The following is a 12,712-nucleotide window of genomic DNA, read 5'->3' as shown; positions in this document are numbered from 1 at the left end:
ATTTTATCCGCGGATTTTAAAACATTTGAATATATTTTCTTAGGCGACAAAAAATTACATTTATTTTGTAAATGAAAAGAATTTTGTTTTTTGTTTTCGACAAATAATATATAGAATTTTATCGAATCAAGGATAAATGTTGATGATTTTTTGTTGTTTTGTTTTTTTCATTGAAATACTCCTATAAAAACACACAAATTTAGCAAAAAAACAAAAAAAAACATGACATTTGACATTGGATAATTCTACAGAGGTGTTTGGATTCTTTTATTATCATTATTATTATTATTTATAATAGTTGATACCAGTTTTTTGAAATAAATATTAAGCAGACAAGACGATAGAGAATCTCTAACAATCAAACGAGCACAAAAACAATGAGCACAACAAAAAAGACATTGTGCCGCCAAAAAAAAATGAGAGGGAGAATGAGAGTGTTAAACCGTTTCAAAATAAATCCTGAAGTAATTCACAAAGTCTTGCTGATGTAACATCTTTGCTTGATCTTATTGTTAATCGATACATCTGCATATCAAACAAGAAAAAAAATTTGAATTTTTTTTTGACGAAAATTGTAAAAAACATACCTGAGCTTGTTTGTTTGGTTCCAACCTTAACAGACAACCAACCTGAACTTTACGGCTGTGAAAAATGGCAGCACAAACAAAGTTCTCTGGATTTGGATCAACATTTTCGAGCAATTGAAAACCAAAACCAATAAGTTTACTTTTATTGCTTTCACCATCGATTGGATAATTAGATTTGAATATTTTTTGCGATTCTTGGCCGGGACTTTATATGAAACAACAACATAAAAGAACAAAATTACATTTTAGTATATTTTTAAATATAACATACTTGTTCAAATTTTTCCATCGTTGAAAAAATTGTTCGGAATTCATTGCAGTAGGCTCAAAGAATTTATTAATAGTGATGGGAATTTGTAGATCAAATTTATGTGGAACATTGTTAATTACAAATTGTACCACTAACTTTGGCAATATTGCAAAATGATCGACACATTCGACATTAAGTGATTGAGAAACTTGTGCACCTTTTTCAATGACATTTTCCACTGGTTTTACCTGAATATTCAAATCTAAAATAAAATTATAAGATTAGAATAGTCACAATAATTTAATTAAGAATAAGAATGTAAAATTACTTAGTTCTAATAGACCAGGACATGTAATTGTTGGCAAAAATTGCTGAAATGTATCATTTGTTTTATTCCCATAAAATATGCTAATTCGACCTAGATTTTGTTTGTATTCACTTTTGAGACCAATTTGTATGAGGGAATTTTCAAATAGTATGCCATTATTTTTTACTAATAATTTTTGAATACATTCTTCATTGCTGTGGATCACATCTTTTACATTACCACCATTGATTCCGTTAGCAGCCGGTGCGGCGGTGATTGTAGTCGAATCACCAAAAAGATCGACCAAAAGATTTGAATTGTTCTGTGTTTGATTTGTGTTCGATAAATCAACACTAGTGGCATTGGTTGTTGTATTTAGACCCAATAAATCATTGGAAAGATTTGCGGAAGCGCCTGCACTTGCAGCATAATTCGAACGTTTCACTTTATCGGATGTCATACCTGGTTTCTTTTTCTTTAATGATGCAAGTATTGATGATTCTCTTTCAGGGAATGGTGGCATTTCTTCCAATACAGTGGCCAATACTTCTGAACTAGCAATCTGACTGAGTTGAAGATATTCGACAGTTCGTTGTTGGATTTCGGCATCCGCACTACGAATATTTGTATGATTTTTTAATACGGTTTGAATTTCGTCTTTAATTTCTGGAAATAAATTGATGAATTTGATATATGTAGTCAATAATAATGATCGCGTAGCAACCGAACATAGATGATATTTCGAATTCAATAATTTAAATTGAATCGAAGGACTTGATCGTTGATCACCAGCAATCAGATTACCAAATTCTCCAAGAATGTAACCGGCTACTTTGACCATATTTTCATGACAGGCAGGAGCTTGCAAAGCTTCGAATACAGTTTTAGCTGCATAACCTTGAACATCTTCACGATTGATGACAATTTGAATTACTCTGTACCAAACTTCTTCGCTAACATAATCACCAGCAATACGTATCAGATTAAGAATGACATCCACATACCAACTATAATCAGATGCATATTTTTCGGCAAGTATAGCCACTTTGAGAACCATTTCTTCTCGAATGGAATAATCAGCCGTTTCCAAATATGATAACATTTCGGCAACAATTTCTTCAGCATTAGTTTTATCACACATCGCGTAAAGTAGATCGACAGCTCGCTGTCGTACACTAACATCTCGTTCGGTTTTCAGTGCATTGATGACCGTATCTTGATGTTTCTTTACAGCTTCATGCGAAAATTCTGAAGTGGCTAAAAGGCACATACTTTCCAAAGCTAGATAGCGCAAATTAGTTTCACGATGTTGAAGAAATTGTCCAAGCTGATTACACGCTCTAACCAATAGATTTGGTTCATTATCCATATGTATAATTAAACTGATTGCTTCGAAAAGTATAGCATTTTTAGCATTTGAATGTTGAACTTTTTTCGATTTCAATGGTTCTTGGGCTTTGTTCAATATGGTTTCCAAACATTCATTTAGTCGGCCACGTACACCGGCATCTTCAGGTGGTGGATAATTTTGTAACAAACGTAAAAGTTTTACCGATAACCATGGTGCCGGTACAAAATAGTATGTATAATCCTGAAGATCCGTATAAGAAGAAGTCACTATACGACTTAATCGTGATACGGCTGAAGAAATACATCCTTTATATTCATCCGGATTTCTATTCACTAATGAATTGATCAGACTAACGGCAGCGGTAACAACTCCCATGTGTTGATCATTTAGTAAATGAATAATTCTTGATGTAAATTCATTGCTAGGTGTAAGATCGGGCATCTCACGATAAAGACGAAGCAAACATAGAGCAGCACTTTGTTTCACTACATCGATTGTATCTCTAAAAAAAATTAAAATTTGAGTAAATTAATTTCAAGTAAAAAATCATAAAGATTCTAACCCGGTAACCAAAAGTCGAGGAATTTCATTGCCAAATGATTCAGCCATTTCTCTTGAACCAATATTGGCGATACATTGTAATGCCAGATTAACATGAATAGGATTTCGAGAATTTAGATCATTTTTGATTGATTGAATTATTAATTTCATTAGATCACTGTTGGCATTCATCAACACTGATATGAATAGGAAGCCCTAATTTTTTCAAAAAAATAATAATGATTAATAATAAATTATTTTCATTTAAATTTTACTTACAATTTGTTTTTCTGAGTATTTGTTCGAACTAAGCAAATTTACTGCTTCCATATGACCAAAATCAATATCATGGCCAAGAAGAAAGATGAATAATAATTTGCAAACATATTTCTTTTTTTGATAACCATCCAATGTTTTGTCACCTTTGAATTTATTACGAATATTTGCCAATTCTTTATTAATTCTTTTGATTTCGGCTTCTTTGCTTTTACAATTTCGAATATCCGATATAAATACGGCTAAACCACGCATTCCTTCACCTCTGACAGCTGGCATCATTGACAATATTGATGGTTATTATGACAAAATAATAAAAATATTGGAAGAAAAAAACTGGAATGGAATGTTACGGCTGGACGACAAATGATGATGATGATGATAATAATAATGACAATTTGATGATTATTCAGGCTATTGATGAATGTTGGGAGTTAATCTATGCTGATAATTTTATTAAATGATTAATCGTATACTAATCAAAAACCAAAACCGGCTCAATATATGATTCATCAACAATAGGATTCAATTAGCAATACAAAAAACGAATGAATCAAGGTTAAAATAGAATTTTTGGTTTTTTTTCATTTCATTTCATTTCTTCATTTTCTTCTTCTTCGTAAATCAACAAAGTGGACAATGGTGAATAATATTTTTTTTCAATGGAATTTCGAGAATTAAGAGAGACAAACAAAAACTAAATCAAATAATGATAATGATTGAAAACAGACCACTATTTTTTTTTTGTTTGTTTGACATAGGCTATTGTGGATTATTATTTTAAAAATCAAACAAAAAAAAAGAAGGCTAGCATCGCAAAGCACTCGATTTTTTATTCTTTCTTGTTGGTTTAATTTGTGAAAAAAAAACATAATCAAACAAAATAGATTGAATGATTATTATGATTGAGTAGAAAATGATAAAAACTCACACAAACACAAAAAAAAAAACTACATTGAATTGAAATGAAATGAAAAACCCGAAAAGTTACTTGGTGGCAGCCGTTTCATATTATACACATACAAATATATATTTTTGTGTATATACATTATATACACACAAACACACAAATATATACGGATACCAGCCGATTGTCATGAACGGCAATTTTTTTTCTCTTTTTTATCAATGATGATGATGATGGGGAGTTTTATATTATCATTCTATTCATCTCATTGAATTTAATAATTCATTGATGGTAAAAAAAAAGTGGAAGAAGAATAAACATAATAATGGATTGTAGGAGTTGTCGATGCAATATTGCAATATTGCACGATATTCGTTATATGATTTTTTTTTTTTTTTGAAAAAAAATCCTATATAAATTTTTTGTTTTGTTTATTAAAAAGGAAGCCGGTGGTATTCTGCGCTAGAATAAGTGTTTACGGTTCCACAAATGCTGGTTCCATTTCCAAAAAAGAAAAACACAAAATTACATAGAATAGACATGTTATATAGAATAAATATTGGTTGAATTGAATAATATTGAACCCCAAAGAATGTGTGTGTATGTTGAAAAATTTGTTTTTACGTACAAAAAAACATATAGAAGTCGATGTGGCAACAAAAACAAAAACAACAAAAACCTTGATCGACAGGATGTTCAAAACGAATAAATGTTGACTTTTAGATTATTATCGAATGTTCAATGTTTATGTCGGTGTTTGAATTATTAATCCAAATTTTGTAATTCGATTTTTGATAGAAAATCAATTTTGGGTAAAAAAAGAAAACAACCATGGATGATTCAACCATTTCAAAAATGCAACTTCATTATTGGGAAGCTAAACAAACATTTTTGAAAAAAATTAAACGTAAAGAAGATGATTTTATTGTTGCTTCCGATGCCGAATTAGATGCTAAACTAGAGGTTTGTTTTGTTTTTTTTTGGCTATTCATATTCGTATAAGTAATGAATTTAATTTTAATTTCATTAAAATTTAAAGTTACTTAAATCGATTGATGACACTAATCAAAATCTTCTAAATCTATTGGAATTATATCAAGATCGTGTATGTGCATTGGCACAAGAAGAATGTATATTTGGTCGTTTTCTTCGTGAATGTGGTAAACATGATACAACAAAAGCTGGTAATCTTATGTCCAGTTCCGGTAAAACATTTTTATTTGCTGGACATCAATTTATTATGATACGTAATGTACTTATACGTTCATATCGTGATGTACAAACATTTCAATATCGAGCTGTAACCGATACATTTGATACTGTTGAACAAATGGAAAAATCACGTACCGGTTATCGTGCTGCATTACTTTGGATGAAAGATGTTTCACAAAAACTTGATCCTGATGTTTATATGCAAATGGATAAATTTAAAAAAATTCAAAATCATGTTCGAGAAAAGAAAAAATCATTTGAAAAATTAAAAATCGATACAATTCAAAAGATTGATTTATTAAGTGCATCAAGATGTAATCTATTTAACAATATTTTACTATCATATCAGAATATATTGAAATCTGTTTGGAATAAAACAACCAAAACAATGAATATTTTTGTCGATACATTTAAATCACATCTAAATTATCAATTTACAATGTTAAAAGAATTGAATGATGTTGATTCGAATGTGGATGAAGCGCAACAAAATTTTGAAGAAAAATTAAAAGAAATTCTTTCCGGTGAACAAAATACTAATGAAATGGATATGTTAATATTTTTTGAAGCTGATTATGCTGATAATAATAATAAGGACAATGTTGATGATAATAATAAAAAACGATTTATTAGTGGCCGGCGAAAAAATGGATCGATTAAAAAAAATGATAATCTTAAAAATTCCAAAAATCCAAAGAATAAAGACAAAGAAAACCAAAAAGAAATTTCAATGGAAAGCAAAGCCTTACTTGATTTTAATTTTGAAACTAACCCAGAATTTGATAATGAAAATGATGACGGTAAAGAAAAAGAAATCAAACTTGAACATCTTAATTCCTATATGCCTAGTTCATTGATTGATTTAGGACAAATGATTCAAACAAATTACAATGATAATGAACCAGATAAAACAATAAGTTTTTTCGATAAACTTATGCTTTCAAAAGATGTTAGTTTCAATAAACTATCAACAAATGATGCTGATAAAGCTTTAAGTATGCAGAATGATGATCAACAAAAATCATCATTATCAAAAACAACATCCAAGGTAATAAAATTGAAATTAATGTTTCAAAAATTGTCATAATTGGTTTTTCGTTGAAAAAAAAACAACAGATTTCACCTGCAGCCGCTAACAACAATAGCACATTGGATACATGGCTAAATCTTTTTGCCGATATTGATCCATTATCAAATCCACAAGAATTTGATAAAAGATTTTCACCAGATAAAACAAGTATAAACGATAGAAATTGTTAAATTCATTCAAAATGATAAAATAAAATTTTATTGATGGGAAAAATATACAGTAAAATTTTGATACATTCACATTAAAATAACAAGACATTTTTTTCATTTTTTTTTCTAAATTGGAATTGTCTTTAAATCAAAATAAAATAAAATTCATTTAATAAACTCATGCAATTGACTTAATAATAATAACACATAATAAATTGGTCATTAAAAATTTTGTGCAAATAAAAAGGAAATAAAATCAAATAAAATTAATTATAAATCTTCAAAATGAACAAATGTTTCACGACAGAATGGACATTGTTCCATTTGGATAGCACAATCACTGCAGATTCCCTGTTTGTAAAAAACGAAAATTTTTTTTTGATCATATTTAAAATGTAAAATTATTGGAAAAATCAAAATTACCTCATGATCACAAGGCTTTAATCTAACATTTGCTGATTTGTCACAACAAATGTTACATAGATTTTTTTTACTACTTGAAAATGAAAATGACTTATTACAAGCTTTAATTCTAACACGCCTGAAACAAAAAAAAAGAAGAAATTTGATTAATTTCATTTCGATAACATAGATAATATACTTACATTGGAATCACTTTATAATCATCTTTATTTGTAATGATTGCTTCTGAATTAAAATCTTTAAATTTATATTTTTTCGGTGGATATTTAAATGGTGATTGACCAAAATTAAAATGACAATGTTGATAAGACATTAAACTGGCAGCAGCATAATATGGTTCATCGGAAAATACCAGATTGATTTTATTGGAAATTTTACGACCAATTTCAATCTTTTTTCCATTCAAATAGAATATAAAACGTTTTTTAGTAAAATCAATCAAACATCCAACAATATCACCAGCATTCCATAATGGAAGATTATGTTCGTAATTAGTCATATTGTGCCAGATTACTCTTCGACATCCATCAAATGCAATTGAATGAGCATCATCACCAACACCACTGCCTTCATGATTTTTGAATGATGTTGATTTGGTTGCCCAACCAATTTGCATAATACCGCTTGTTAACAGAATAACTTCATAGAAATAGATTCCCGATGATACAGGATAATTGGATCGTACACATTCGAATGTATAAGTATCACAGCGAGCCTAAAATTGAAAATTTAAATTTTAAAATAAATAAGATCTACAGACGAATATTCATTTCAGCTTACTGATAATCCATCAGGTGAAAGTTTAAGGAATTCAGTTTTATCATTCACATTCAAAATAACATTTAGATTAGAATAATCGACTTTTTTGTAGGAAAATTTTCTTCCTTTTTTCGTGAATACATTATCTAAACACCATTGTGCACAAAAACCTAATTGATATTTTAATAATTCGTTTGTTGATGAATAATATAATGTTTGTATGGAAAAATATTGTAAATATTTTTCCAATTCACATAATTCTTTTACAATATCGAAATTTTTCAATATTATCTCTTTGTTTTCATCTGAACATGAAATTAAAAAAAATATAATTAAAATTAAATTTTTTTTTTAATTCAAAATACTTACTTGTTCGAGCAAATTTTTCCACACAATTTAATGCAAATAATACATGTAAATGATTATATTTATCTTTAATAATTTTTTCTAAAAATTTAATAATTCTCATTGATAATAAATTAACGCTTAATGAACCGGCCAATTTTTCGGCTAAAAATGATAATATAGCACAAATATTTCGATGTTTTATAATTGTTTCATCACAAGGACTATGAATAGGAAGATCTAAATATGGATTTAACAATGCTAATAAATCACGTATCAATTCACGTGTTGGAAGTTGTGAATCTTCCAATAATAGAATAATTACAGCCGGTCCAATATGATCATTTTCAACTAATCCTTTAGCAGCATGTGTACCAATAACATTTATCATTGAATTAATTATCTTCAACCATCCATGATCAGTGTTGGCAATCTCAATTAATCGTTGTAATTGAGGTGGTAAATTTCTAAAATCCAGGCAACAAAAAAAATTCATTACAAAAATTGAATAATAAGTATTATCATTTATACACATACATAGTATCAATAACTGATAAAAATATTTTTTCAGTTTCATTAAGACATTCATCAATATCTTCAAGAAAAAAAACAATAGAAGAATGTGATGATGAATTATTATCCTGTTCAAACAAATGTGATGATGAAGCTTGATTTTCATTCAAAGTAACATTAAGATGTTGTTTAGAAAATAATGAACAATGTTTCATACGACTTAAACAAGAACCCATTCTGTTGTGATTTATATTAATTAATTATGGGAAGAAGAACAAGAAAAAAAAATCTGTCGATTTCGTTAAATTGATCAAACGATTTTTAAAAAATAATTTCAAACATTTAAAAAATTTAAAAATTCATCAAATTCATTTCCATTATCAGCAATCATTTTTTTTTTTTTGAAAAATTTTAAAAATGACGTCAATGAAAAAATTGTGTGCTTGTCGAATTGATGAATTTGTTAGACAAAACAAAAAAAAAATTCGAATCACATTTTTTTTCATTTATTCGAACAAAATTGTCGTCGAGTTCATCAACACATCATCAATTATGATTAACGACAACAACAACAAAACTGAGGCAAATTTTTTAAAAAATTTATCTATTTTAAACAAATCAACGTCAAAAAAAACCGCCGATTATCAATCATTCAATTATCAGAATCAATGTTGGACATTGTTTTCAATCCAAAATTTACTCAAATTTCAATATTATTGATGAGCAATGTGAAGATTATTATGATGATGAAAATCCATCTTTTATTTTGATGATGATGATGATGATGATGATGAATGTTGTAACAACAAAAATATAATTTGATTTTGGAGAAAGAAAAGTGATAGAGAGAGAGAGAGAGAGAGAAAAAAAAACAAACTCAATTTTCTCTCAATTTTTTCGTCGTTTCAAAACGTTTTTGTCACCAACAATTAAAAACATTGGAAAAAATAAAATCCAAATGTTCTATATTTTTTTGTTTTGTTTTGTTTTTCATTGAAGAAATTTTTCACGACAAACGTTATATGTTTGTTTGTTATATAAAATATATAATTGCCTCAGTGCACTGGAGAATATATATAAAAATTTTTCAACGAACTTTGAACATATGCTTCTATCTCTTATTGTCCGTTGTGTTTTTTTCGTTTCAGATCCACACACACCAATAATCAATGTGTAAACAACATATACAGATATGATGATTTGGGATAGGATTTACACAAAACGTTGATAATAAAAAAAATATGCCCAGGTTTGTGTTTGTTTGTTTTTTTCTGGTTTATGTTAATTTATTACAACCGTAAAACACACACACAGTTATCTTTTGAATCAAAAATCAAAAATCTTATCATTCATTAGTGATTATGAAAAAAACAAAGCGTGAGAAAATCGCCTGTTGATTCATTTGAAAATTCTCATTTGCAAACAGGTGTGTTTTATTTACGAAAAAAAAACGAAAGTGATAAAAAAAATGAAATTCTAAAGAATTTTGCCTTTAAGCATTCCAATGAATAAATGAATCATCATTGAAATAAGATTGGTATGGACGGAGGTTATCATTTACCTTCTGGTAAAATTGAATGTTTTTTAATTATCAGTGATAAATATTAGTTAAAAAAATTGATTTTTTTTCCCAAAATAAATATCTTAGTCATCAACCTAACCTCGTTGTTTTCTTCATATATACGTTTCATAAACGTTTAAATATTTTCTTAAAGAAGATTTTCTGGATTCAGACGTTCAACATTCGATTCCGAATTCGCCTTAAGAAATTCACTATTGAATCAGTAAAAAACAAAACAAACAAACGATTTAGACAAGAAATAATAGAAAATTTTGTCTAAATTAAAATAGAATTTTTCTTTCTTTCTTTTGATTTATTCAGATTCTCATTTCAACTTTTTACACCATATGTAAATTCTCGAATAAGAATTATGCATTTAGGAAACTTTTGGAAAATACAAACAAACAAATGGATTATCAACTATACTAAATCAACCAAGTTAATCATTATATTCTTATTTTAGATTCTTTTATTTTTTTTCTATTTCTGAACAACATTATAAAAAAAAATCTTGTCATCACGAATATTTGCTATGACAATGGCGCCAAATTGAAATCTTTTTTCAAACAACATATATTCTGAGCTTAACTTTGATGAAGAAAAAAATACTTGTTGAAACACAAACAAAATTGTTTATAAGCAACCAGATTTTCTTTTTTTGATTTAATTATGTGTGTGTGTAGGAGTAAAAATGTTTGAAGAACGTCATCGCTTCATCATCATTCATTCATTTACATTTACATTTACATTTTGAATATTGAAAAATAAAATGGTTCGGGTTTGGAATGCGGCATTATATATTGTTATTATTCTCTACACTGCGTTTTTTTTTGTTTCCAAAAATCAATGAAAATTTCAAAACCTAACATTTACTTTGCTTCCAATAATAGTCGTCGTCGTCGTCGACGTTATTTTCTCATTTTAATTTGCAAAATGGAATATAGATAGATATATGATGACTATGCAGATGGGCACACCCAAAACATCCAACATGTTTCGTTTTCATTACTTGTCATTCGCAACAACAACGACGATGAAAATTGTTTCTTCAAGGTTTCAGCACATAACGAACACACACACACACAGATTGAGAATGGGGGTGTAAAACGCCAATTCCTTTTTTTAATTCATTCTCACCAAATCTTCCATATTATTCATTCAATTGTGCACAAATCATCACATAGAAACACACATTGATATATCCATCAGAAAATAATGAAATGAAAATCCATGGATGTTTGTTGAAAGAAACAAAACAAAAAAGGATGCAATACACTACTGACTGACTTGGTTATGAATTTTTGTTAATGTTGGTGTGTTCGTTTTTTCTCTTCCTAAAAATAGTTTATATTTTCATATGTGGATATGAATGTAAGAAGAAACGAAACTTGAGAACAAGAAAGGAAAATCTTTCTTCTTCTTTTTTTTTGTTGAAAAAATAGCTATTTCAATGTCCGTTCATTCATTGATTCAATTCATTCGCAAACATCATTACGATCATCAACAAGCATCACCAAAAAAAAAAAAAAACATTATCATCATTTTTCGACCAAAGAATTGATTATTTGTTTTTGAATTCAAATTCTTATCGACCAGATATTTTAAACAAATTTTTTTAAAGATAAAAACCAAAATAAATTTCTTTCTAAATCAAAAATGCCAACTGCCACTGTTCAAGTACGACAAACAACGACAACGACAACAGCTCGTTCATCGGTAATTGTCATCAATACGGGTTATCTTTCATCCAAATTGGGTTTATTAAAATTTTTGATTATGGTAATTGATTGATTTTTGTTTTTTATTTTTCTCTGTGAAAAAATAAATTCTTTATTTGGTCATTTACAATGTTTTTTTGTTGTTATTGAAAGATCTTTTCATTGGTCGCCTTCATTATGGCCTTGATGCATTTCGATAATTATAATCGTGAAGTTAGCTTAGATTCTGATCGATTCTTATTGATGGTTAGCTTTGCCGATTGGATTACGGTTACATTAATGTTAATTGCTGCATTGCTTTCATTGGGTAGTGCTACAATTTTACCCAAAGCAAGTTTTGATTTCATATTTCATTTCATATTGGGTATTCTTATGTTGATTGCTGGACTTTGGGTTGCTGCTTCTGCATTTGCTGATCCACAACGTAACACTTATATACAAGCTGGTTCCGTAAGTATTATCTATGAAAAAAAATGATTCTTTTTTCTCCTAAATATGGATATTAAAAAAAAAATTCAATTATTTAGGTTTGTGCTGCCATTTGTGGGATCGTTCAAATTGTTCATGGAATTTTCTCTTATCGTCTTTGCATCACGAATTAGTTTACCCCCCCCCCAATGAATAAACCACTTGAATTAAAAACACACAATACCACAATCATCATCATCATCATCATCAACTTTGAAACTTTAAATATAAAAAAAATTCAATAACTTTGAAAAAG

The 12,712-nt window shown here is 28.3% G+C and overlaps 4 protein-coding genes across 5 annotated transcripts; 2 read left to right on the top strand and 2 right to left on the bottom strand.

The window, feature by feature from the left end:
• Positions 1–235: 235 nt before the first annotated feature.
• Positions 236–4,217, bottom strand: AP-2alpha (adaptor protein complex 2, subunit alpha). Its single transcript, XM_027342724.2, has 6 exons — positions 3,315–4,217; positions 3,058–3,251; positions 1,166–2,997; positions 859–1,099; positions 588–792; positions 236–525 (listed from the first exon to the last, which is right to left on the bottom strand). The coding sequence occupies exons 1-6, from the start codon at positions 3,591–3,593 to the stop codon at positions 448–450; spliced, it is 2,829 nt and encodes a 942-aa protein (XP_027198525.2). The 5' UTR covers positions 3,594–4,217; the 3' UTR covers positions 236–447.
• Positions 4,218–4,601: 384 nt separating this feature from the next.
• Positions 4,602–6,860, top strand: ICA69 (islet cell autoantigen 1-like protein). Of its 2 annotated transcripts, none has more exons than XM_027342702.2 (3): positions 4,602–5,181; positions 5,258–6,478; positions 6,547–6,860. In XM_027342702.2, exons 1-3 carry the CDS (start codon positions 5,050–5,052, stop codon positions 6,688–6,690), a joined length of 1,497 nt encoding a protein of 498 aa, XP_027198503.2. In that variant the 5' UTR covers positions 4,602–5,049; the 3' UTR covers positions 6,691–6,860. The 2 variants fall into 2 exon arrangements, with proteins under 2 accessions (XP_027198503.2, XP_075681134.1); XM_075825019.1 differs by having other exon boundaries at positions 5,080–5,181; positions 5,319–6,478.
• Positions 6,696–9,943, bottom strand: LOC113792798 (RING finger and SPRY domain-containing protein 1-like). The gene is made up of 6 exons (XM_075825001.1): positions 8,734–9,943; positions 8,221–8,663; positions 7,873–8,156; positions 7,275–7,807; positions 7,093–7,210; positions 6,696–7,020 (listed from the first exon to the last, which is right to left on the bottom strand). The coding sequence occupies exons 1-6, from the start codon at positions 8,943–8,945 to the stop codon at positions 6,940–6,942; spliced, it is 1,671 nt and encodes a 556-aa protein (XP_075681116.1). The 5' UTR covers positions 8,946–9,943; the 3' UTR covers positions 6,696–6,939.
• Positions 9,944–11,230: 1,287 nt separating this feature from the next.
• LOC113792799 (uncharacterized) lies at positions 11,231–12,606 on the top strand. Its single transcript, XM_027342741.2, has 3 exons — positions 11,231–12,049; positions 12,142–12,438; positions 12,516–12,606. Exons 1-3 carry the CDS (start codon positions 11,927–11,929, stop codon positions 12,588–12,590), a joined length of 495 nt encoding a protein of 164 aa, XP_027198542.1. The 5' UTR covers positions 11,231–11,926; the 3' UTR covers positions 12,591–12,606.
• Positions 12,607–12,712: the final 106 nt, after the last annotated feature.

This window comes from Dermatophagoides pteronyssinus, unplaced genomic scaffold, assembly GCF_027571235.1.
Source record: "Dermatophagoides pteronyssinus isolate colony J.1.1.1.1 unplaced genomic scaffold, Derpt_VIB-CSIC_2022.12 sq0001, whole genome shotgun sequence".
Taxonomy (NCBI): Eukaryota; Metazoa; Arthropoda; class Arachnida; order Sarcoptiformes; family Pyroglyphidae; genus Dermatophagoides; species Dermatophagoides pteronyssinus.
This window is presented reverse-complemented; position numbering and strand designations above follow the sequence as displayed.